The sequence below is a fragment of the Crotalus tigris genome, unplaced genomic scaffold (assembly GCF_016545835.1).
Source record: "Crotalus tigris isolate CLP2741 ecotype Arizona unplaced genomic scaffold, ASM1654583v1 scf7180000024434.1680833, whole genome shotgun sequence".
NCBI classification, from domain to species: domain Eukaryota; kingdom Metazoa; phylum Chordata; class Lepidosauria; order Squamata; family Viperidae; genus Crotalus; species Crotalus tigris.
Window position 1 is genome coordinate 486,822 of NW_024100602.1, and position 26,318 is coordinate 513,139.

General features: G+C 39.2%; 2 protein-coding genes across 11 annotated transcripts in view; one reads left to right on the top strand and one right to left on the bottom strand.

The window, feature by feature from the left end:
* LOC120302567 (cartilage acidic protein 1-like) overlaps window positions 1–4,497 on the top strand; it is a 90,558-nt gene extending 86,061 nt beyond the window's left edge. For all 5 annotated transcript variants that reach the window (XM_039331153.1, XM_039331154.1, XM_039331157.1 and 2 more), the window contains 2 exons: window positions 1,643–1,720; window positions 3,553–4,497. In XM_039331153.1, coding sequence (XP_039187087.1) covers window positions 1,643–1,720; window positions 3,553–3,896 — 422 coding nt within the window. In that variant the 3' untranslated portion in view covers window positions 3,897–4,497. The remainder of the gene's footprint in view (window positions 1–1,642; window positions 1,721–3,552) is intronic.
* A 692-nt stretch (window positions 4,498–5,189) lies between these two features.
* ZFYVE27 (zinc finger FYVE-type containing 27) lies at window positions 5,190–25,830 on the bottom strand. Of its 6 annotated transcripts, XM_039331165.1 has the most exons (14): window positions 25,682–25,790; window positions 25,498–25,590; window positions 23,974–24,177; window positions 23,262–23,332; window positions 22,795–22,981; window positions 19,525–19,620; window positions 17,566–17,678; window positions 14,484–14,626; window positions 14,066–14,137; window positions 13,400–13,420; window positions 12,284–12,428; window positions 10,807–10,853; window positions 10,581–10,662; window positions 5,190–9,959 (listed from the first exon to the last, which is right to left on the bottom strand). In XM_039331165.1, exons 3-14 carry the CDS (start codon window positions 24,174–24,176, stop codon window positions 9,895–9,897), a joined length of 1,245 nt encoding a protein of 414 aa, XP_039187099.1. In that variant the 5' UTR covers window position 24,177; window positions 25,498–25,590; window positions 25,682–25,790; the 3' UTR covers window positions 5,190–9,894. The 6 variants fall into 6 exon arrangements, with proteins under 6 accessions (XP_039187099.1, XP_039187097.1, XP_039187095.1 ...); XM_039331163.1 differs by lacking the exon at window positions 25,498–25,590 and having other exon boundaries at window positions 25,682–25,830; XM_039331161.1 differs by lacking the exon at window positions 25,498–25,590 and having other exon boundaries at window positions 25,709–25,826.
* Between the last annotated feature and the right edge of the window lie 488 nt (window positions 25,831–26,318).

Here is a 26,318-nt window from a genome sequence, read left to right on the forward strand (position 1 = left end):
GCCAGCACAGCTTTCAGCTCCAGCTCCTTTCATTTCAGAATTGCTCTGCTGTACAGCCTGTGTCTGATCCTTAAGCCAGAGTAATTCAGAGTGCTTCCATCAACAAACTTTTATTTCCCCTTTTTATTTTATTAATAGCAAGAGAAAAAACAATAGGAAAATAGAGGAATATTAAAATGATTTTGAAACATCAGCACTAATCTGTCTTGCAGATTAGATAGACTTTCACAGAGCATGAAGAATTCCACAAAGCCACTATTCCTAGTATGACTGAGCTATGAGTGCTGCCAGTGCAGGGGGAATTTGGCCCAAATCAAAAATTTATCATGGGAACATGCTTACTATGAAATGTATTTGGGGGTAATCTCTACTGACTTCCACCCCATTTGATATTTAGGAACAGCTAATAATGTCTTCTCATGGGGTTTCTCTCTGCATTGCTTCAAAAGGGCAATGCAGATCTTCTGCTTTTATTTTGTCCTTATTATCATTTTTAGTCAATAACTTGATTAATTACTATAATGTTTGGCAGACTGAAGAGGTCTTTGCTAGCAAGAATTTTTGCCTGCCTGCTTGTAAAGCAAGTCATATTTGGTGCTTGATGCTGAATCCAAGAAACAAGAATAACAAAAAAGCTAAAGAAATAACATTCCCATGCAATGTATTTGTCTTTGGGGACAACACTTGGCTCCCTTGGCCAAGAAATAGAAATGAGCACTGTGCCCTGGAGTCAGACACAATTGGCAGGGGAAACTTTACCTTTACCTTGCAATGTATTTTATGTATCTGGAATATATTTTTAATTCAGTCTCACAGCACGGGTCCAACTTTAATTATATTTTTCTTTATTTAAGCATCCCCATTTTAACATTATGTTAAAAATACAATGCAAAATACAATTCAGTAGCTAGATTGTTTTCGAGAGGGATGCATCCAAAGTGTTGAATATCGCATATAATCTTTAGCTATAGGTTGGGTGAAGGTCTATAGCTCCCATTATCCAGTAGCCAACATCTAAGATGTTTGGAGTTTATTCCTTGCATATATAGGTAAGCACTGATTTGAGAAAGTTTTTTGATCAGTATTTTACCTTCTAATAGCTAACCCTTCAAAAAATTATTTATATTGATAGCAGTTCTATATTATTTAGCTTTTACTTGAGGCTTTTTCCCCCCAAAGAAGTCAAAGGCTTTGATTTTTTTTAAAAAAAAATTCCTTATTTATGAAGTTCCTTTAGAGACAATGTATTTTGATTTTCCTAATATCCTTTAAACATACTCCTTTTATTGTCAAGACTTTTAATTCAAAAGCTAGGAAAAATAAATGGAAATCAACTGGAACAAAAATGTCTGCATAGTAAAAGAAAGTGGGAACAAAATACAGGAATAGCTATATGGGGGGAAAACGTTTCCCTAAAATGTATTCTTATCCCCACTCTCTTCAGTAAGAAGTTTCTATCTGGATGAACTGAATTCTGTATTTTTGTTTGTTCAGGATATTTTGTGACAATTAAAAAGTTCATAACAAGGCAAAGTAATTAGGACATCAACATCATCACTTGAAATCAATTGCGAATATACATGGCAGAATGCTAAGTATGTCCAGTTTTTCTGACCTCGTATTCATTTTTTCCATTTTACAGTGTCAAGGATTTGCACCCAGTGCGAGATAGAACACAAAGCAGATGGCATCATGGAGCAGATGTGTTCAAGTGACTTTGGTAAATCACACACACAAAGTAGCAGCAGGGATCTGGGATGAGCAGCTGTTGGGAATATGGCATATATTTGTTATTCTTACTTCCCTTTCCCTGCTTGAACTACACCTATTTTCAATCAGATCCTTCAGCAGCTTCCAGATTGTTTCTGGAATCAAATCAATATGATTTTTGACTCACAGAACCCCTTAATTTTGACTGCAGAAAAAAGTCTTGTTTGAACCCATCTCATCTCTTAATGGATTGAATTAGGATATTTTCTCACATTTCTAAGCAGCATTATCATTTAGATCTGCCTGATTTATATCTTCCAACACCTTTGAATATTCTCACATTTGAAAAACAAAAGCTTTAATAACAGCCTGATCATAGAATTTGTTTTTTAAGACAATCTCCAGGCGCTAATAATAATGAAAAGTGCTCTATTCATCCCCTATAATTATTAGTATTTCCAGTACTTTTTATTTATTTTTTAAATTTCTTTTGTAGTTCTCCATTTTAAAAGTTTATATCATTTATTTGCTGCCTTGAATAGTCCTTGTAGAAGAGCCAGGATATACATTTTAAAAATAATCATAATAAAATATTTATGTAGTTATTGTAAATTCAGTCCTTTCAAAGAATGAGATAAACCAGATATTTAGAATAATCAATATAGGGAAACAGAAGACTGAAAATAGCTGTTAAAGATACTAGATTTTTTTCTTATCAAGGAACTACTGTATAGGAGCAAGATGGTACCAGCTTGTTTACTCCAATGCAGAACACATTTCAAGTACATTTTCACACCCTCAGAGAACCTAGATCTACTCAGACTAAGACATCTGCTTTGTGAAGGCAATTGTGCCATGAAGGGAAAGCAGTTTACTACCACAGGTGGAAGTGGAGATGGGCTTGCGGGGTATTCTGTTATCACATTAAGGTTGTCAATCCTGAATTCTACTCTATTTGATTCAAGGATGAGCACGTTTCTTTTTCCCGCCCAAACCTGAAGTAACTTTTTTTTTTATATTTCACTTCAAAAACACAATTTATAACATTCCCTTAAATTTTCCCAGGGTTTTCCCCAAAAATTGTCATAAATCAATACCTGACCTTCCTTTATTTGCAGATTGTATATGGTAACAAGCACTTCCCAAGGTAGCACATTTTCTCCCACATAACCAAATACAGATTTGCTTGTTCAATTTAGATGATCCAGTTCTTGTTACTTTTGGAAGGTCTATTCATAGGTAGTATTCTGTTAGAAATAATTTGTGCCAAGTCACCCAAAGAATTTCCCTCACATAGAAAAATCAAAAGATGAAACCAGCGGTATATGAATATGACTGCAGTAATTCCCATAATGCTATATGTACAATCAGTGCTGCTGTGCTCCATAACTTATTTTAACAATCCATATAGCCCCTGAATTCAGACTGTAAAAAAAAATTGGATGATCTGTACCTTTCCCAGATGCTCTCACTACTGAAACAATAATGGACTTCAGAGATGACCAATGTGACATAGCTAAAAATCTGGTAGCTAGGCCTTAAAACAAATAGGCATCTATCATGTGCAAAAAAAAGTAGCCAGTAGAAAAATGTGATAAAGGATGAGTAAATCTCCCATTTAGTCATGCAGCTTCAACTTGTCAGACATCTACTATCTTTTGTCTTCCTCTGCCAGCATTTTAAAGGTCAGTTTTGAAACTTAAAAGTAAAGGAACAATACTCATCAACTCCATAATTTGTATACTTACAATTCTATCTACTTCTCTAGTTCTCCCTTCAGTGACTTCAGTTGTTAAGTTGTAATTCCTTAATGCAATTTTTTATCTATACTCTCTTCCACAGTGGTGAAGATGCACATCAAGGAAATCAAAAAGGAAAATGGGGAGAGGCGATTAGTGGCCACTCAAAAGAAAAAAAAAGTGCTCAAAGTGGGGCCACTGAAACGCAAGGACACCAAAAAGCTGGTACTGTATATGAAGAATGCAGGCACGTGTCCTTGCCCTCAGCTTGATGACCTCAGTGGCAGCTTTCTGGTTATGGGTCGAAAAGTGGGTGGAAGACTGCTAGTCTTGGCCATTTACCGTTGGGAGAAGAAGAACAAAGAAATGAAATTTGCCGTTAAGTTCATGTTCTCTTATCCATGCTCCTTGCACTATTCATTCTTTTATGGATCAGACCCCCATTGAATGCCCCCCATTCAAAAATATCCTTTTTCTATGGGTAGGCTGACATCAAGATACAAGCTGTTGGAGTCCATCTTTCCAAGGAGTCTGTTTTCCATAGGAAAATTGGATTTAGTTAAAATATTTTTAAGAGTCTGTGCATTGTTGATAGTCATCTGACGTCTGTAAGAGATCTTACAGAAATTCCTCCTTATCCTCAGTATACCATCACCTGCCAAATAAGAAAAATCTTTGTGGCTTTGAGCAATGACATCATCACACTCAGTGTATCCTCTTTTCATCTGAATTGCTCAGTATTTTAATGGAAACATAATTAAAGTGGAACATTTGAAATAAATTCCTCCATTTTCATTTCATTCTAATAAAAAGTCTTAAAATGCATACAGATTAAGAGCAGGAAATCCATGTTTAATGAACCATTCATTTATACATCCTTTTAAACTTACTTTAAAGCGACTTAATACATTATTTTTTAACAATAGTGCAGGAATCAGGTTCCAAGTATGGCAGATCATCGTATTCTCATGTGCTTGAAGAAATACATGTTGCTGAAACTAGGACTCTATTGGGCCTGACCAAATTTTGGCCTTTCTCAACTCCAACCCAACTTTCCCTTCTAGTTTCTTTCCAAACCAAATAGAATTTCAAGCAAAGATTGAGCAATTTTTTGAGATGATGCTAAAGGGCAGTCAATACTTTTGAGCAAAAGGGATTCTTTACCCATAATTTTACTTACATTACATCTCTGCCGTTAGCAGCTCTATTCTGAAACATGTAGGCATATTTTAAGGCAAAGTTGCTGGATATGTTTTAAAACTATTTCTAATATCATTCTGGAGGCTGGCAATGTATCAAAGTATCAGTACTCCTGTGTTTGCCTTCAAGGAAGGATGCCAAACCAAGCAGGCCTTTCAGGTGGCTGTCCATCATGCAGGATGCCAGACCTCCAAGAGGATAACAAGGTGGAGTTACTTTCCTTGTCTCCTACAGCTGGGCACACTAATGCATATATAGCATTAGCATGGCTGGAGGACAGAAGAACTGCCTAAGTAAATGGAAAGGAATAATCCTGCTTGCATACAAATTCATGTTTCATAGGGACTTATTGCTAGCCAAAACTAGCAAGAGAGTGGATGAGAAGAAATATCTTTTCCAACCTGGATAAAAGCTTTTTCAGATTCTCTACAACAGTATATCTCAACCTGGCAACTCTAAGAAATGTGAACTTTAAGTTGTGAAAGTTTGCAAAATTGACATACTTAATTTTATTTTATTTACATATTTAATTTATTTTTATTTTTATCCCACCTTTATTATTTTCAGGGTGGCAAATATATATAATATTCGTTTCTTCTATTTTCCCATAACAGTTCTATAAGGCAGGTTGGGCCAGAGTGACTTGGTCCAAAGCCACATGCCTAAAGTGGGATTAGAACTCATAATCTCCTGGTTTCTAGCATGGTGCCTTAACCACTACAGCAAGCTGTCTTACATGACACCCACACTGTGGATATCAAGATTGCTTCTGCCATCATTGTTGCCACAACTCTTTTAAATATTTATAACAGGTGAATTTACATAGGTAAAAATATGGACACTTCTGAAGTTTTAGAACAAAAAACGGTGGCGGGTGGGGAGGAGAGGGAAGGAAAAAAGCTGAAAGGTAGGTGATTTGCACAAGATAGAATTTGAAAAAAGTAATACTTTGAAAATTGTCTCTTAAGAATCAGTTGTGTAGGAAAAGAGCACTATGTCACACAGGCCCTGAATATTTTCTCATACACTCTCCATGAGTCTGAATTGTAATTTGCTATCCATCTATGTCTCTTTTACTTTTTTCCCCCCTAAAAAATATTTTTCTTTGGGGTTATATGATGGCCTTACAAGGAACAGAATCAACAGTATTGGTGGCTTAGTTTCAATTCCCCATCCTCCATTTATCCCAGACCTTATGTTGTGCCAAAATCTGTGGGACTGCCACTAAAGATACAATATTTTGCAGTAATGAGAACTTTTCGTTCCTAAATCTCCAAGTTTAATTACTTCTAATGTAATCTGTATTTTTCCTTGCAAGAAGGTATCTATTTGCTAATTAAATAAAATGAAAATATTGTTAAAAACTGACAAAAGAAATGTCTCCAATTAAGCTTCACAACTACAGACATAGATCAAGTCTTTTCCTCATAAAATCATCTCAAACACATACACAAATGCAGTTTTGAAAGTTGGAAGCATAAATGTTTTGCTGACACAAGGGAATTGACCAGCTCTTGGATTCCATTTGTTCAACTTTCCATATCAATTGCTACTTTTGTCTCATCCTTCTTCAAAACAGCCTCCTAAATTACTTTCATGATAGAACCTTAATCTATTCTTATCAACAAAACCTCTTCTTCTGCTCTCAAACTTAATGCAATCCAAACACATTTAAAAGGTTAGAGTTCACCCTCTCCAAAGAACAGTTGTAGAAAAAACATTCTACATGTTTTTCTCACAAACTCCACCAACATTATCCTGAAGAATAAGTGTAAAACTGGCCATCAGGAAACAGAATTTTCAGTCAGTGAAATCTGAGCATTCCCATGAATTGTATCTTTTGATTTATAGTTCCTCTATATCATTTTAGGGCTTACATCTATAGATCTGCCAATGTGAGACCCATCTTTGCTTAAATACTTCCTAGGAAAAAATCATTTGCAGTTACTCTTATTTTTTTTTGCAACTCTACCAAGAATGAATATTTTTGAATTCAAGGGAGAACTACAGGCTTCATCAAACTAATTTACTTTCCAAATGATCCTTTAAGTTTTTAACTTGAAAGTCATAAAACAAAATGATACAAATTTTAATGTAGAAAAGTTATTAAGCCACACATAAAATGCCCTAGGGCTGGCTAAGACCTCAGGGTCTCACTTTATAACAGTCCTGACCCAACCCCTGACCCGTTCAGCACCCAGCATTATTAGTTTCTCTGCAAGTCCTCTGACTCTGCGGGGTGGCCGACAGCAGCAGCAGCAGCACTAGCAGCACTGTTTCCTTGTATTTCCAATAAAATGGGTTAGGCTAATAAATACAGTGATAAAAGCTTTACATTATCTTAGCAAGAGGATTTGGCAACAACTATCAGGATAGAGTAAATTGATCTATCCCATGCAATTGTGTATGTGCAGTTTGGAGAGGGGGACAGGAATTCCTCATTTGGTCAAGTTTTAACAAAATCATACTCCCCCAGTCATACAGGAAATTATTAGAAACACTGCATGAGTGGTGTACAAAATCTGAAGTAATATATTGTTACTGCTGTATTGTTACTTGCATAGAACTTTCCCCAGCAGCTGACTAGTTTTTAAATGCTTATAGGCAGATGGGATGAACAGATCTATTTACCGCTTCTATGAATTAACAACTTTGAAGCCTAATTGAAAGTGTTATTGGTGAGAATATTACACAAAAATGTGTTTTACATAGAGTGGCCGTGAATCAGACATGACTGATGTTTTACAGACACCAAAGTCGCTACTGTTTTTGTTATTTTAAAAAACAGCAGGAAGTAAACAAGAAGTTTTATCTTTTATCTAATTTATAAGCCGTGTTTCTCATGGGACCTCCCATCTCTGCACAGAGACTCCTCTCAAAGAAGCTACTAGGCTCCTGCTTTCACCACACATTACATACTAAAAAATAATGCATTACAACAGTTGGAAAGCTGGCATTATAAAGAAAATTGCCAACTTTCAGCATCATCTTTGATACTGTACTTCAGTGTTTCCCAAACTTGACAATTTTAAGGCATGTGGACTTCAACTCCCAGAATTCCACAGCCAGCATTGCTGGCTGTGGAATTCTGGGAGTTGAAGTCCACATGTCTTAAAATTGTCAAGTTTGGGAAACATTGCTGTACTTCATGGGTGCTTGGAAAAATGGGGGGGGGTTAGTATTCTAATAGACTGGAGCAAAGAATAGCAGCCATTCTGTCAGTGGAAAATCCTTTCTCCACCCCAACAATCATTTTGTGAGCATCCACAACACTTTCCTCAAATGAAACAAGCAACTCAAAAATGTTGGGGGTGCCTGAAGATTTATAAACTATCACTTCACATCTTAAAGCAAGAATCTATCTAGTCCTGGAAAATATTTTTAGCCCTGGAAAACCAAATGCCTTTGATGATATATACAACTGTCTACAATCTGAAATGGGAGATTTAGTTTATCTATTAAGTCAAAAGCATAGTGTTCTAAATCTGTTTCCAGCCAAGCTTTGTATTTAGGTTCCTAATGTCCCCAAAGCAAAAGACATTCTCAGTTACATTCCCATCAGGCATACCCAATATTTCACCATGGTTGAGTCTCAAAGGTATTGTCCAAGATACTCTCAGCTCCACAGAAACCATTTCCTTTTGGCATTTAGGATTACATATATTAAGCTCCATTTCTTATCCCACATGTCTCAGCACATTATAGACACAATATATCTGTTTTGCAGAAACCACCATATCCTGTATTGTCCCAAAGAACCACTCCCATTTTCTTATTCCGTACCATGCATCCTATGTTCCATTGTTCTATCTGCCTAATGATGCTCTTCTTCCAGAAATATTTATCCATAGCAGAGACCCTCTAGTCCTCATAGCAATAAAAATTACTTCAGACTCTGAAAATGTTGCCTTCATACCCAAGGATACTGTTTATTGGTAGGATATATATTACTCTGCAATAATCCAATAATGTTCCACTTCTGTAGAAGTGATCTACCTCCTGAGAAAACTCCCTGACTTTCAGCTAGGCTTTGCTATTAGCAAAACCCCCAGTTAACCACAGCAGCTTCTGCCTTTTAACAATGCAGGGATGAAAAGCACACATTTTCCAGACCCTAGTCCAGGGGTAGGCAACCTTGGCTCTTTTATGACTCGTGGACTTCAATTCCCAGAATTCCTGAGCCGGCGGTAATGCAGAAGCATATTCCCTGTCCCCCCTTCTTCCACAATACGGTGCAGAAGCAGTGGGCGAAGCTGGGATCTCTCTTCACTCCGGGGGTCTCAGAGAGAACTCTTATTCAGTGTGGCTCCCTCCTTCGCATCCTTGTTGGACGTTCCCCTGATAGACGAATCATTAAACTCTCTATTTTCTAATTCCACTATTCCAGGGGACATGGCAGAAGCGCTCAAAGCAGAGTGCAAGAAATTTGAAAATTCGCAGATTTCATCCTGCTTCGGCTTGAGCGGTCAAGTCATCTACATCCCTGGCCTTCTTCGCTGGCTCAGGAATTTTAGGAGTTGAAGTCCACGAGTCATAAAAGAGCCAAGGTTGCCTACCCCTGCCCTAGTCTGACCATGATAGGGAGATTTAGATAAAAACTAGCAACACAAAGTCAGTGGCATGGAAGTGGAAAAAGAGAAACACTATCCCCACCTGAGACAGGCAGAAAAAGTAGATCCAGCCACCTCACCATTGGACAACCACAATTGGTCTTCTTGGCCCTACAAAGCCTGCTCTCAGAGCCAACTATAACCATCATCTGAACACAAGACCCAGCCTTCAGTTCAGAACACACAAACACACAGAAAGAAAGGGATGGCACCTCAGCAATAGTAAACCCTTTGAGAGGTTTGAGGAATTCAAGTGCCAAGAGTGAGCTTTCAAAAATGAGGACAGCCAACCCTCCTGTCAGCCAAGCTCCAGAAAAAAATTGGGGCCACAGACTAGAAATGAAATAATGTTTGCTCTTGGAATTGGGAGAAGGGAAGGAAGCCTACAGTAGTTTAGTGCATGAAGAATCCTCCACACAACCGGGATTGCAATAACCTCCTCTGTTGCTTTCAAGAAAGAGAGCAGGAGCAGACAGAGCAGTCAGCAGGTTACATGTGCTGGCCCTCCCTTTTTTTTACAAGTATAGGGAGGAAGAAAAGAAGCAGTGCTGTTGCTTGTCTCCCTTCAAGTAGCAACTAGTGTAGTGTAAGATCCACAGCAGATTCATCCAAAGACTGGATTCCATAAGGGCTCCTCACTTGGTGAGTGCTTGGTTACACTGCCCACATACGAAGACAGTCTCCCGCTGGGCATCTGGGGCTGCAATCAGAAACACCAATCAGAATTTCAGGACTAACCAAAGCTCATGCAGCTTCCCACTCACTACAGGTAGTCCTCGACTTACAACAGTTTATTTAATGACCATTCAAAGTTACAATGGCGCTGGGAAAAAAGTGACTTATGACCGTTTTTCACACTTACGGCTGTTGCAGCACCCCTATGGTCACACAATCCAAATTCAGTTGCTTGACAATGAACAACTGCAGTGATTCACATTAACAATTGTGGCAATAAAGGTTGTAAAATGGGTCAAAATTCACGTAACAACTGTCTTGCTTAGCAATAGAAATTTTAGGCTCCATTGTGGTCGTAAGTCAAGGACTACCTTTACACCTTTTCAGACATGTCACATCTTCAGAACATCTATTATCTCCCACTATAGCAGGTCTCGATTTCCCCTGACCTCCAATGGGAAAGGAAAATACCCACTCACAGGACTTTTACCTAAACGATTCTCCCTTCTGTCCCATCTCTCTCTCTCTCTCTCTCTCTCTCTCTCTCTCTCTCTCTCTCTCTCTCTCTCTCTCTCTCTCTCTCTCTCTCTCTCTCTCTCTCTCTCTCTCTTTCTCTCTCTCTCTTTTGGGGGGGGTATTCACTTACCTGTAGCCCCCATGTAGCTCTTGGGAATTTTGAAAGAACAGCACCTGGAGCAAAAACTGTTCCCACAGTTACTGCAGCTTCGCTAAAGAAGGAAAAGACGCAAGAAGATGGGTGAGTGAGCAGGCTGCAGAGTTCAGTCTGGGATCCACAAAAAGATGATGAAGCAGGTAGAGAAGCAAATGGAACAGGCCAGGCAGGGAGTTGATGGGCTGGAGAAAAGACTCACCCTCTTCTTCAAGACAGAGAAAGTGGCAGAACAACTTGCACAGTTTCCTGCAACAGAGCAGAAGGATACAAGTAACTATCACATCTAATAATTGCTTTTCTTCTTTTAGTAAACTAAATCAAAATCCGGGCCTTCCTTTCTTTTTCCAACCACTGAATAAAGTCTTTGTTCATCCACAGTTCCATCATGCCATTGGTGACTGGATTCACACATACCTCACAAAAATCAAGTCTAGTTCACATTCAACCAGACTAGTCCGGAGTCAGTTTGTACCAGGAAATTTAGAATGAGAATCCTATGCAAGAATCTGAATATGACAAAATTTGGATTCAGCAAAAACAAAAACAAAACACTTTGAATAAATAAGCTCTATTCTTCAACCTGAAACCTTGAACCGGGTGTGGAAATGTAAAAATTTTACATATACATGGAAATTAGCATTGGTTAAATACCCCCCCCCCCACTCAAACCTTAAAACACTCAGGAGGAACCAAAGACATAGAGGGCAACAGATCTTAACAGATGAAATAGAGGAAGATTGGTAGAAAATTCTCATCTTACTGAATGATTCTGGTCAAAGTGCTTTCTCAGAAGACAATTAAGTATAAATCAATTAAATATAATTAATTATCATTAATTTTAAATTAATTTAAAATCATGTTTGATTTTAAAAATCAATTTTACATCCTGACTCCATTATCTGACATCCACACATTTTTGGACCCAGTGCCCAGCCTTTTTGTACCCCAAGTTTCTAATACTGTATTTTCCAGCGTATAAGACGACTTTCGCAAGCGGTAAAATCGGCACCAAAGTCGAGGGTCGTCTTCTACGCCGAGTCGTCCTATACGCCGGAAATTACGGTAGTTTCTGACGTATAAGACGACTTTCTAGGCATGCGACTCGGTGCCGAAGACGGGGGTCGTCTTATATGCCGGGTCGTCTTATACGCCGCAATATATAGTATAATGTTGGTGAAATTTAGTGGTACAACTTTTTTTTTATAAGAAATGACTAGTAAAGCAGGTGAACATAGAAAAGATTAAGTTTGGATGCAGTGGAAACTGATGAATTAAAAAGAGAGTTAAAGTAACTTTTTATTTTAAAACATAACTGCACACATACTTGAAAGCAGGTAAAAACTAAAAATATTTTCTTGTGGACGTTGGGAACCAATGAAACCAGGAAGAGGCATATGTGATTCCTGGCCAATAAAAGGTTGCCCACCCCTACACCAAAAAACACTGAAGATTACTTTTTCTTGGCCCTGATATTTTTGTATACATAGTTGTGGTCAGGATGGGGTTTTTTTTTTTCTGTCATGACCCATGTAAAATTACTCAGTGCTAATTTCCTCTGCAGTAGTTTTTGGATCAAGCCTCCTCTTCTGCCAATACTCTTGAATAATCCTGCTTCATTCCCAACAATATGCACCTCTACGAATAACCTTCAATCACTTCCCCTTTCAGTCCAGTACCAAGGTTGTTGGTCGGGTAGCGTTTGCGCAGTCGTTCTGTCAACCGTGACACCTTGCTACGGATCACTTCATTCTTGCTCATAAAGGAGTTGTCAGGAAGGCCAAGCTCAAACTCTCCTGAGCCCTGAGAGATGTCATCTTCCTCCTACGGTAGACAGAAAGAGAGGTTATGAGGAATGCAGTATACATCTTGTGTGGGAAATGCTCTAAGGCATAAAGATAAGGACCTCCTGGAAAATACAATCCAGAAGAACAGTTCCAAACTCTAGGACAGTGGTGGCGAACCTATGGCACGGGTGCCAGAGGTGGCACTCAGAGCCCTCTCTGTGGGCACGTGCGCCATCACCCCAGTCCTAGGCCTTCAGCTGGGTTTTATAAAATCTTTTCGCTTTTGGCCTCTGCCGCTATGTGCAAAAAAAAAAAAAAAGGTTCAATCAGTCAATTTCAACTTCTCACGGGAAAAAAAAAGATCTTGCAAAGTTGGAATTGATTGATTGAACTTTTTAGTCCCACCCAGTCTGCCGTTACCACTGCAGCCACGCCCACCCAATGGGCCACACCCACCCAATGAGCCACACCCACCCGGCATCCAACGATGCATAAGTGGGTTTTGGGTAGCAGTTTGGGCACTCAGTCTCTAAAAGGTTCGCCATCACTGCTCTAGGAAATGCTGGACCAAGCCTGGAGAAAGGATGGGACGGCACAAAAACTTTAAAGGTAATGCTCAAACGAGTAAAGGCAAATATATGTGTCCCACGGTAATATTGCAGGATCCAATCTGGGTCAGCCACCGGGACTAGAAGTTTAGTTTTCTAAGCTTTTGGACTTGTGCTGGAGCCCATCCTCAAAGAACTTCTCTCTCACCAGAACTTTCTCACATACCTTGTGAAAGAGACATTCTCTGAGGATAGGCTCCAGCACAAGTCCAAAAGCTCAGAAGACTAAACTTCTGGACCCGGTGACTGTAATCCTTAAACTTGGAAGAGTGGATAAGGAAATGGGATATGATCCAGAAAAAAATTGCATAGAATGATTCTTAAGATGTTAGGATTCACAAACAATAAAACAAAAGGGGAATTCACGCTCAGGACCGAGCAGCCCAGTTCTTGCACTCACCATTACAAGCAGCTGAGTCTCCTGTTCTTGCAGCAAAGACAAAAGACAAGAGAACATGGCCAAAAGACAGAAAACAGTACAGCCCAATACAAGTATCATGTCTTTAAATCTATCCCTTTCTATTTACAGGACAGCATATTATTTAAAGGTCCCTTTTCTTTCTTGCACATATAAAGAAGTATTTTACATTATAGTTAAAGAACTTGACCTAACTTGAACCTCTCACTAACCTGAGAACAAGAAGGGTGAATTTATTTATTTTAGCACTTTTTGTAGCCAATTAATGAGAAATTAAAACCAAAGTTACAAAGAATCACAAATTAATTTGAAAAAGAAATTTCAACAACAATCAATTAATATGTGCCAAGGGCTCAAATAGATAATTCCATCTTAATCAATGAAAAGCATCAACAAACCAACCAATAGGGCTCACCTAATACCCTGGTCCAAATGTCATGTTTAATCCACTGGGTTATCAATATTTCCTTATTCCAGTCTTCCCCAACCTGGTATTCTCTAGAGATATTGGACTTTAATGTCCACAATTCACATACAACATGGCCAAGAACTTGGAGTTAAAGTCCAAAATTTCTGGAGAGCATTGGGTAGGGATAAACTGATTTATTTTTCTCATGACAGACCAATCTAGATCCTCAAACCACAGACCTCAATTGCATCCTTGAATTCATCATCAGGTTCTGCTTCCTCTGCTTCCTCCACACTACCAGGAGTTAGGTCCTATAAAAATAGTTTTAAGTTATTGTTTAAGGAGCAGGAGTTCAGGAATAAACTTAGAAAATTAGTAAAGTAACAGGACTGAGATGAAAAAATATAGCAGAACAGAGAAATCAACAACTCATTACATGTAAACCAGCATTGCTTCCGCCCCATAATCAGCAGGGACTTAAAAAGTCCAGAAAGGAGAAGGAAAGAAAAAGATGGCAACTCGCCCAGAAGACTAATCCTATAGGCAGTCCTTAGGTCACCAGATTTTTATGGCAGGATAGATAAAATCTTATGAAGGAGATTTTAGAAAGTACAGATTTAATTATTTCTCTGCTTTGCTCTTTCCACCAAGTCTTACCTCAGTCCCAGTCAGGGTAGGTGTCCAGTCTGGCAAGACAGTAGCTTCCACTTCTCCAAGATCCAGCTCTTCAGGCTCTGGAGCCACAGGGATGGATTTGAAGCCCAAGCGCTGCTCTGCAGCTGACTTTATGTCCAGCATTACTGGGAACAGAAAAAAAGAAATGTCTAGACCAGTGGTTCTTAACCTGGGTGATATCGCCCCCCAGGGGGCGATTTCATTTTTCAGGGGGGCGTTGGAACAAAAGGGGCGACATGGGGGCGAAGGAACAAAAAGGGGGCGATATGGGGGCAATGGAGCGAGAAGTTTTGGGGACACTTTGGAGACTTTTTCGTACAGTGAAGTAAGCTGGCTTTCCAAAGGAAAGTTTGGGAATAAAGTGACGGGTGGCACCAAAATTTTTCACACAGTTGAGATATGGGAAAAAGACTGGAAATAAATTATTTGCATCGATATGTCCAGATGACAATTTTAAAGAAAACAAAAGACGTGTTTGCATAAATTGAAGAATTATTTCCTATGTTGTGATTGAGAGGGGGGCGATGACAACTTCCTCATTGGCTCAAGGGGGCGATTCATTCAAAAAGGTTAAGAACCACTGGTCTAGACAACCTCCAGAAGCTCAGGAGAATTTCCCAACAGACCAGTTCAAGCTTTTGACCCTGGCAGAGCAGCAGGTCATTCACTCCCATCACCAGTCCAAATGCCAAGAAATCAAGTACAGGAAGAAGAGCAACCACTGTCTGAGTTAATCATAAAAGATGAACTCACATGCTGCCCAACTACTGTATTATGTAAAAAATATTATTTCTGTTATATATAACCCAAGTTACTATGATTTGTTGAAGAAACCATGGATAAAACAAAGCAAGACTGAAAGTGATGTGTGAATCCAGTCTATGTTTAGAATGAAGTAACCACATTATGGTCTAATGATCTGGGTCCTTACTGACCATTTCACTGTCTGCTACCACATAGAAAAATATAATAAACCAAAAGAGCCAAATACGGCTACGAATGCATTCTCCAGAATGCACTTCCAACACAAAACCTGAACACCTTAATGCCATTCAGTCAAGGTTTATTTTCCTGCATACTGATTTCCTGCTACCAACCAATAAGAGGTCTAAATTCATTTCTCCCAGATTTTTGGTGGACTATTCATCACCTCAGAACATTGGCCTAAGAACTCTGCTAGCTTTGTAAAGTGAGGAAAGAAATATTTCTGGGAGGAGGTTAGCTTCCCTAAATGTTATGGGACAAAGCACCCAACAGGGCTTTCTGTCGATCACGGGCCAAAAAGGGATCTGAAAACCTACTGTATCAAGTAATACAAAGAAATGCAACTGGAATGTTGCAGACAGCATCACGTTCTCAATACGACTCACGACACAGGGCTGTCTTTCTGAAGACGGGTATCCTTTTAGTAGCCCATCAGTGAAAAGGTACGTAAGTTACACACCACTGAAATCTGTCACAAGTCTCAATTTTCAACTGTGTGAAAGATACAATAATCGCTGCCTTCCCAAGCAAATGTCACAAAAACCCTCTCCAAATTTTAGTCCAGCATTACTGTAGCAATCTATGATTCTGACAAGTGCAAAAAAAAACATCTCAACAAGAGGAGAGCAATTAGAAGTGGGTTTCAATGAAATTGCTAAGCTCTGAAAAGCTCCTTCTTAAAATTAGTCAGATGAGTAGTGCATTTCATAGGTCTATTAAATATCCGCAGATCATTGCACTCCCATTTCTATTAAGACTCAAAAGCTCATTTATCCTACTCCTTGTTCTCTGTTAGTGTGTTCCATATGAAACTGCAAACTGAACTTCTTCAAGTAGAAGGTCTTGCAACGATGAGGCTTCCAGCATTATCAGAGTTACACTGCAGGAAATGGCATGGCCACCTGGCTGATATGAGCACCAAAGGATGTAACATGGGCCTGAGGAAGCAAAAAAGGGTAAACGATTCTTGCTCTTTCTTCCCCCAGTCCCTGACCTAAAATGTTTTATTAGTCCCACTTACATTAAGAATCAGCTACAGAATTTGATAAAATGAATTCCTTGCCTCGCACAAGTATCTAGCAAAAAAGGTATCCACCTTGAAAGTCATTTTCAGCAAGCTTCTCCAATTTTCTCTACCAAAGTTTCAATGCAAAGAGAAGTTCATGGGTGAAATGATTTATTTGTTACATTTTAATTATATAATCATTTACAGATAGCCCCATTTCCCAAAGGACTCAGTGCTTTGTAATGAAATTACCCAAAAAAAAATCCTCAACAATCCTGACCAGAACAGCCCAGGACCATCACCAGCACCCAAATGCTATACATAATAAAAATGTTTTTAAGGTCTTCCTAAAATCCAGGAAGTTCAGGCTGTAGAGGGCAGAGGAAATAGCTTTGAGGGACTGGAGGAAGAACCACCATCAAGGCAACAACCAAATAAAGTTATGAGTCTGGAGCAAAAAAGTTACATGAGTAAACATCTTAAATAGCTCCTCCCCCGCCAGTTCTCACAAAGATAAAGGAAAAGTTGGGGGAGAGCATATCCAGACTTGCAAAATTCTGTTGCTATAGCTTTATAATAAAGTAGCATTGATCTACAAGACACTGGTCACCTAACTTGGCTACCATGAAGGCCATTTGTACGGGGGGAAAATATTCTAAAAGGGCATGGGATGAGAATTCTCAGTATCCTTCTCTTAAATGAATCTGGGGGCTGAGCCAGTGGTGGGATTCAGCCGGTTTGCACCACTTCAGCAGAAATGGTAGCTAATTTTTTGTTACCCAGGCTCAGAATGGACTTCTGGAAGTGGTATCCACACAGAGAACCGGTTGTTCACATATTTGAATCCCACCACTGGGCTGAGCCATATGGGGTTTCAAAGATAACAGCCACTACTTTCAATTAGACATGGACACCAACTGGCAGCCAGTGCAGCAATCCAATCCAGATGTTATGCTGTTAAATCAACTGTGCCCAGTTAGCTGACAAACCACTGCACTTTGGACTAGATGAAGCTTCCAAGTCAAAGGCTGCCTTTATATAATAGGTGCTTGTTATAATAGTTTGATAATTTACCTTGATAAAATGCCACATTTCGAAAGAAAAGGGCACTATTAAGAAGAACAAAGATCCAGCAGAGGGGCAGCAGGTAAAGGGCACAAACTGAGCCCATCAGCATCCCATAAAACCTAGGGAGTAGAGGAGAAAAATGGAGCAGAAGACACATAAGATACCTGAACATCAGGATGACACTTAGGTACTAGTAACTGAGAAATAGGGGGGGGGACAAGTTAAAAGCTCCCTAACTCAAATACAACTTCCCATGGAAAACAAAAACATTGGCTCAGCTGTGGAGTGTCAAACAGGGCAACTTCCTCATTTACAAATACTTCTCTTTGCATTGCTTTCATCTGTTTTCCTTGATCTTGTTGCATCCAGGGGACATACTAGTTCTGCAGTACTAACTTTCCCTCTCCTTTGAATTAGCACACTAATAAACTATTTAAAATTTAATTTCTTTTAACAATATTGTTCTCGTCTAAAATTCTGATGCATTTTTGGAGCCACTTTCCCCCTCTTCTGTTGTTTTTTTCTCACTCTTGGTTTCAGACGTTTTAGTAAAATACATATATTTACACATGTTTAATGAAATAAACATAGGCAAAGGAAATTTGTATGTGGATGAGTGAGTGGTAACAGCTAGATTTTTAACTATGGTTATAAAAAACAAGGTTAGATATATTTTTTGTATGTTTTAATGTTTTAATTGTGTGTTGACTTACAACCATAATAGGAACCAGAATTTTGGTCATAAACCATGAAATAGAGGCAACCACATGAACAAATCTGATTTTACAACCATTTTTATGATAGTTGTCAAGCAATTAGATGGTTGTTAAGCAAAACACAGTCATTAAGTCCAAATCCATTCCCCCAAATAGGTATTTTTTGCAGGAAATTAGAAAACGGTGGGAACTGGCAAAAAACGTTATAAATCACAGCCATGTGACTGCAGAATTTGCAGTTGTAAATGTGAGCCAGTTGCCAAGCGCATGAAATGCTGTCATTTGACCCTGTTGGGGGGGCAGTGTGACATTTTATGAGGACCGGAAGTTCTTTATGAATTATAAAGCACACTTTGTGAGGCTGTCATAGCTCCAAATGGTCATTACACAACCAGTTGTAAGTCAAGGATTACCTTAAGTAATATTTATTAAATATTTTATTTATTAAACTGTTTTATATAATGCCGAATTTAGATCATATTTGTAACTTGTCTTTGAGCTTTTTTACATAAATGAACTTGATTTTTAAATTATTGCCATCAACTGCCAATTTGGGGAGTTACTAGTTTAATTGTCAGTTTAATCAGACTTATTTATTAGCTAAATACAGCTGTATCATTTTTTAAAAATCTGGCCTTTTTGTGTGTAGAAAGAACATAAAAAGCCCCTAGTGTCTGGGATGGAAGGGAATAGGTGAACTTATATACTTGAGAACGTTTTGAATGTCAAAGAGTGCCAAAAAGCTACGAAAAGATCCTGGGAGGTGAGCAGAGCTCCAGGAAAGCAGAAGTAATTTTTTGGAAGTAAGCTATGTTCATGAAACACTGCCTCTTTGTCTCTATAGTCCTGGCCTATTACCTCACAATGATGCCTTAACGGCCTTGCAGATCTCAGCAGGCACATGATGTATTATATCCAATGCAATGAAATGTTCTATCCGGTTATATCCAATCACGTGTATATTCTAATTTGCCTGAGTCTATATCCAACTTCTAAGAAAAGCAAGACCAGCGGTGATGTATCAGTTTTCATGAAGAGCTCCCAACCCTTTCTTCCTCAATGCTTCAATGGCTAAACGACAATTTGGTGAACTGCAAGATGATTTATTAGACTGGAGAAAAAGAAAACTCAAGGAAAATCAACTTAAAGCAACTTATGTCAGGGTGGAGGCCAAAGCAAAAAATGTACAGCTTGTTCTGAGCTGAAAGGGTTGCTCACCGTTGTCCTAAGGACCTACGCCAATACTTACTGGGAAGAGACAGTACGGTTCTCCCAGAAGAAGACGCGGTAAGCTGCTTCACAGCCACCACAGAGCCTGTTCAGGAGGGCTTCTAATCGGATCAAGCTGAAAAGAAAGTTCAACAATTATAAATATAACTGTGCTGTCTAGCTCACAGCCAGACAGTGACTGCAATATGGAGATTTCAACAACCTAGGCTCACAGAAAAAGCTTTCCCCAGCCCTTTATTCCAGGGTAATCATAGAAAGCAGCAACAGTTGAAAAGCAGACCCCTTGCCCACACATAGAAGACGCTAGGATTAAGGTTGCCACCAAAATTTAAATTTAGTCAGCTCTAATAAGTCTGATTTTTTTAAAGCACAAGTTCCAAGCATTCCAGAAAAAATTAATGCTTTTGTAACTCAAAGATGGGATAAGTTAATACATACTTTTGCCACATGTGCATTTAGCATGCCTAGGTATCATGTTTCTCCTACTTTTGCACATGCTCCGAAGCTAGATGCTATGAAACAAGGCATGTGTTGTAACAGGAAAGAAAAATGTGCTGTCATAAGACTTTATCTCATGACCTACTGGATGGGGATGAATATATTGCACATGCCAGTGAAAACCGGATGCAGAAGGTTGCAGATTATTTATGTGTGGAGAACTTTTATCCAAATTTGTAACACTGGATTAGTAATTGGGAGAGTAAAATATCAATTATGACATGCTAAGCTCACCCAGCATGAATTGGGGGAGACCTGCAGGAGCTTCTTATGCCAGCTAGCCCTAGATTGGCAGTCAGAGATGAAGGCGAAAAAGCAACTGTATCAGTTTCCCAGACTAGCTGAGAGTCAGCATGATCCATTACAATATGGGAGACCCAGATTGCTGAATCCCTGCTGAACCATGACACTTTATTAGGCAATCCTGAACAAGCATCTGCTATAAGCAGAAATTCCTTAGAAGTAACAATGGCAAGCAACTTTGCAGAACCTTTTTGAGGCTAACAATTCCATTCTATACATGCCTACCCAAAGGTAAATCATTTAGATACTTGTAAATAAGTGTATACACTATTTTAACATGAATAACATATGTACCTAAAGACACTCTATTCAAAGAAAAACACAAAATTGTCAAACATAAGTTTTACCATTATAAAAGGTAAAAGGGCAGTTGGTATTTAGAGAAGGTGCATAAATAAAATATTCCATGCAAAGTACTTAAAATGCATTTTTATTGTTTTCATAGCACAAATTATATATTTGGCAAGGTGATAATGCTGGAACCTGGCCAAATTAGTTCCTTATCTAAGAAATGTCCTGACCAACTGCACCGGCAAAAGCATGTACCCTTGCCAACCTCTGTTAGCCATCATGACTATGAATTACCTCTACTGCTCTCCTATCCTAATTATGAATTTCTTCCCAATCATTATGGGAATGCAACATTGGGCAAGATGGTCTTATTCTGATCCAGCACATCTTATACTATATACTTGGGAGGGGGAGTGAAAATAAGGATCATTAAAAGATGGTATGAACAATCTCAAGAAAGAAGACAAGATAAAAGCTAAAATCTCTAATAATCATATGATCATACAATCATATGATAGTCAACTGTTATGCTAAATCTACAGTAATTGCTATATACAGTTGTAAACATATCAAATATTTATTAAAAGCAATGATTTAAAAATGTCTCTTCTTCTTTAGTGACTGAAATCAATCCATTATTCTAGACTATCATTGCATACTTTTGTGAAGTGGACAATGAAATTATATTCCCAATAACTCTCCGTCCAATATAGAGTTACAGACTTAAAGTAATGATATATAATATCTCCAGCGGGTGAAATGATGTAATGCTTTTTACAAACAGCTAATCTATGGGGAGGGGGGGAATCCTCAAAGCGGCAGTGTAAGTAAACATGTAATGATCTTCCAATGTTTCTTAAGAGAGAAATTCTCCACACGTGCATCATTATTGGGTTATATTCAATATTGCACAATTCTTGTTTACATCATATCACAAACAGTAAAGTGTGGGACATACAGCAAGTCATGTGGCATTTGTGATATCATATCTGTTTTCTTCAAACACAGTCCCTTCCCAAACTCTTGGAAGACTGGAATAGCATATAAACCAGCCAGCCAATCAATTAATAACCTCTCAAGTTTGATGCACATGCAGTTGTTGACCTCTAAATTGTGCCACTAAAAGAGTGCATTTATTGGAATAAGGGGTAGATTGGAGGGTAGACCACCAATGTGTCTTCCCTACTCTGCCTCCCACAATAAATACAAATATACACATATTAGGCAGTTCATAATGTGATTAATTCTTCCTTGAGTGAGAAGGCTGTTCCCCCACCTCTTTGGCAGGTGCTTGTTCACCCTCTCCTCAAAAAGCCATCACTAGATCCCACTATACTGGACAGTTTCTGTTGATCTCTAACCTCCCCTTGTGGGGAAAGGTGGTAGAGAAGGTAGCCATGCAGCCATTTTTGAGGAGCCTGAGTATGGGATGGAAATGGTATTGGTCACACTTTTAGATAATCTCTGGTGAAAGCAGGATGGGGGCTTTGCATCCCTCCTTGCTGTACTTGACCTCTCAGTGGTTTTCAATATATGGCACCCTTCTGGATACCCTCCAGGGATTGGGAATGGGCAACACTGTATTTTGGTGGCTCTCCTCCTTTCTTCATGGTTGCTTTCAGTTGTGTTGATTGGAAGTGAATGATCTTAACCTCTTCCTCATGTGATGCTACGAGTTTCAGTGCCCTATTTAACATCTGTGAGATCCTGTCACCAAATGGTGAACCATCATCATTATGTTGATGATACCCAGTTATATATCTCTGCCCATGAGGAATTCAGTGATGTTGTTGATGCCTTATCCCAGTTACCCCAGTGCCTGGGGGCTGTGCAGGCCTGGATGGGGAACAACAGACTCTTGACTAAACCTTGGCAAGACTGAGTAGCTAGATTTTGCTATATTTGATACTAGATGAGGTCGCACTGTCACAAACAAACCCAATGCATGACCTCCTAGATTTGCAACTCCTCAAAAAGCATTAAAAAAATTAAAAATTAAAATTATAGTGAACTCAACCTATAGAATTTCCTAGTAAGATTTTTTTTCTGCCTTTCTTCCAGGAATTCAAGCCAGTACAAAACATTCCCCTCTCCAGCCTTATTAGCTCAAGAAGCAACTGATATCACGCAAAAGCCCTTCAATTCCATGCTCAAACAATGCCCAAGAGCCCACCCCCTCTCTCCCAAGCAGACTTACAATCCTTTAACTTCAGCCACAGCCTCATTTCGAGAAAGCTGAACTTTTCTCACATCTTCTCGCCGCACACTGTGATATCTACGGCGTGCCAGCTGCTCTTCAGTAAGACGGATACGGCATGTTTCCTGTAGATAGCCGAGCATGGCAGGCACTGAGATTAGCAGGGCACACAGCCCATACCAAGCAGCTACAATGCAAGATGGAATAGATGCAGAGTTTATTAAGCCACCCACAGCTTATCTAATCAGCAGTGGTTTTATTGTTCCCCCAATATACTGCCTCATCAAAGAAAGTTTCTCTACCAGCTGTCAGTGCAATTTTCCCACTATACATGATGACAAGCTTCCGCCAGTCATCATAAATGTTTTCTGAACAAAATCATATTCTACTCTCCTCCCATTAACTCAATCCAGTCTCATGACTTCTGGGAAAACAGGTCCCCAGCATATACATCCAACACTTCTCACCTTCACTCAGAGTAAGCAGCAGAAAGTTGACTCCCAAACAAGTAAGGAGAGAGCAGAAGGGCATCTGCCAGCTGTGGAGTGGAAGAAATCAAACATTTACAATCTCAAAAAGATGCTATTTACTAGTTATTAATTAGGAAGAGTACTGAGGAAATGTGAATAAAGAAGGCTACATAAAAAATTAGAAAGGATCTAGAATCATATATTTTTTCCTGGGATTTCAACCAATTCAAAATTCTTTTTTAAAGTATGTGAAACCTACATAACACCCTATCTTAAAAATCCCTTATGTTTCCAACATCAGTATGGCAGGAGTTGATTACCAGCAACTGTTTCATCATAGTTTAAAAGCAACGTGAAAAGGACCCTAAGAGCTAAGAAAAGGAGGTATAGGAGCTACATGCAATCTCAGAATCACACCAACGATGATCCTAAAAAAGTGCAGACTGGTATGGGAAAGAATGCTAAGTTAGATGAGCCTTTTTATGGACTAACAAAGCCTCTTTCTATGGTCTTAAAATGAAATGAACTAACACCTGGACAAAAAAAACGTAATGACCATAAGATGTTGTACATCCTTTAATTTAAATGTTTAGGCCAGAAAAAGCAAACTTTACAAAAAGAATTTATTCATCTATTCTCAAGAATGACAACAGGCATAGATTTTGCTGAACTATGACCTGAAAAAGTAGCTATATAGAAAAGCACCAACCTGAGGAGGAACCACACTCCTTCAGCAACATCCTGCAGTGGTTCCAGGTACAGCTCTAGTTGCTTATAAGATACTACCAGATTAAAGAGGTCCAAGGAAGGAGGCTTAAAGTGAGAGGGCGAAACTTGTTGGGCATCAGATGCTGTGGCACTGTCTAATCCATTCCCTGTGGACACTCCACCATCACGTTCTGATACCTGCATACTATAAATATGCATTTGTGATTTAATTTATTTTTTTATTTATTTTCCTGAAGGAAAAATTAAGGTGAACAAAGATGATTTTTGAAATAATAGTGTTTTGAAACGTAACATTATCTATTAAAACCTGAAATTCAAAGCCTGTTAAATAGTGGAGATTGTAAACACAAAAATGAATGACCAAATAATCATATAAACCAGCAAGGTATTTCATTGCTGTACCATTGAAGTGAAACATAAATTGCCATTTTATCCATGGCCTGCATAGTTGTAAGGCCATAGAAAATTATATTTCCCATTCAGACAATAATGAACAAATGGATATTGCATGAAGAGGTTGCATGAGAATTCAGTGGAAAGTCCATTGCAAACAAAAAAGCATAAAATCATATTTACATTTATTAATTTATCATTTCTTTATGAAGAAAATATATCTTCATAAATATCCATTACACAGAGGGTAAAACTAGAAAGAAAATAGTTCCCTATATCATCATCTAACCAATATGCTGACAAGTGCTAACAAGTGCTTAACCTATGCTCTTTATCAAAAGGTGAAAGGTGCATCTCTGGTAGAAAAAATAAAAATAGACCAAATCACACTCTACATCAGTGGTTCTCAACCTGTGGGTCGGGACCCCATTTGGGGTCGAACGACCATTTCACGGGGGTTGCCAAACAACGCAGTCCGCCATTTTTCCCCCCTTTTCCTTAGCTGTGCTACTCCCTTTTATTCTATTGGCTTTTGAAAGCCAATAGAATAGACTCTCTTGAATAGAGTCTAATTCTATTGGCTTTCAAAAGCCAATAGGAATTGTCCAGGCTGTCTCTGCCCTGCTGAGCCCGCCAAAAGTCCCATTCTGCAAACAGTGCTGCACCAGTTGAGTAGTCCTCGACTTACGACCGGTTGAGTAATCCTCGACTTACAACCGGTTGGGGGTCACGGCATTAAAAAGGTTGAGAACCACTGCTCTACATTATAGTCTAATTGGGCAATCTTATTACCTGAATAAAATTGCATCAAACTCATGACCGATGCTCTCTTTCATCATCTCAATACATAACATAAAAGACTCTAAATCCTTTTCCAAAAATGAAGAAAGTTTTCAATTTATTCATAGATGAACAGATCTGTGATTAATAACTACCAGATACAAAGAAATCCAGCCATCTGCATTCTCTTCGTCCCTGTGTCATCAACCTTATTTCCCCTTCACCGGCATGAGCATCCTTCCAGGAAGGAAAACACAAAAACCCACAACTTAAGTCTTAGAGTATACCGATACGATAAAGCAAACATTCCCTATATGGCATCTTTTCCCACCTGACGCCGTCCAGATGCACTGAATTACAGCTGCCAGCATCGCATCCAGCACGTCCTTGCTGCGCTGGCGAGAACTATAGGAATTCATCGCATCTAGAGGGTTCAAGGTTGGAGAAGTTTGCTTCAAGGAAGGCACAGATTCCTGCACCAGATCATGGAGACCTACCGGCTACCAAAGCCTCACCTCGATCCTGCTCCGCTTCACACTCACCCCAATCTCAAATCAGGAGAAGGGGCGGAGCCTCCACACTCGACCTCGCCCCTCTCCCAGCCGCCCGGACTTCCTAGCAAGACAGAGATCCGGCTGTGCCTCAGCATAAGCTTCGGGAAAGGGGCGGCCGTACCCGCCTATCAGAGGCAGTGAGCCAATCAGAGACAGCGACCCAATCCGAAGTGCGTGAAGGGTCACACCGGCGGACAGTCCCCCGCAAAAGCTCACCTCCTATTGGCTAAAAGCCTCTGGTCCTCAACCTATAAGAGTTGGATTTCTTGCTCACGGTAGTGGCAAGCTGAGTGTACAGTTCCTGGAACGGTCTGCGGTGATTGCGGCCTGAGCGTATTCAGGCGGTTTGTCTCTGTGTCCTGTGCCAAAGTTAGCCGTTGGTCATCAAGGTTTCTTAGGAGCGTTTTTGCTCAAAAGCTGAAATCCAGTCATAGGAGAGTAACCTAAATGACAGGTTGCGTTCTGGAAACGAGAGTATTTTCAGTCAGGTTCCTAAAATCATCAAAAATGATTTCATGAGGAGGTAGTTGACCATTCAAGACTTACTACGGGTTAAGCAGAATTTTTAATATTTTTCAAATTGTCTCATATTCAGGTA

Excerpts from the sequence above, each read along its gene's own strand:
- ZFYVE27 (XM_039331161.1), bottom strand. The coding sequence starts at position 25,815 with ATGCTGAGGCACAGCCGGATCTCTGTCTTGCTAGGAAGTCCGGGCGGC. Across the intron at positions 14,627-17,565 it reads AAATGTGGCATTTTATCAAG|TAATGCTGGACATAAAGTCA; the intron begins GTAAATTATCAA and ends TTCTGTTCCCAG. Across the intron at positions 10,663-10,806 it reads TCTCTGTCTTGAAGAAGAGG|CGAAGCTGCAGTAACTGTGG; the intron begins GTGAGTCTTTTC and ends TTCCTTCTTTAG.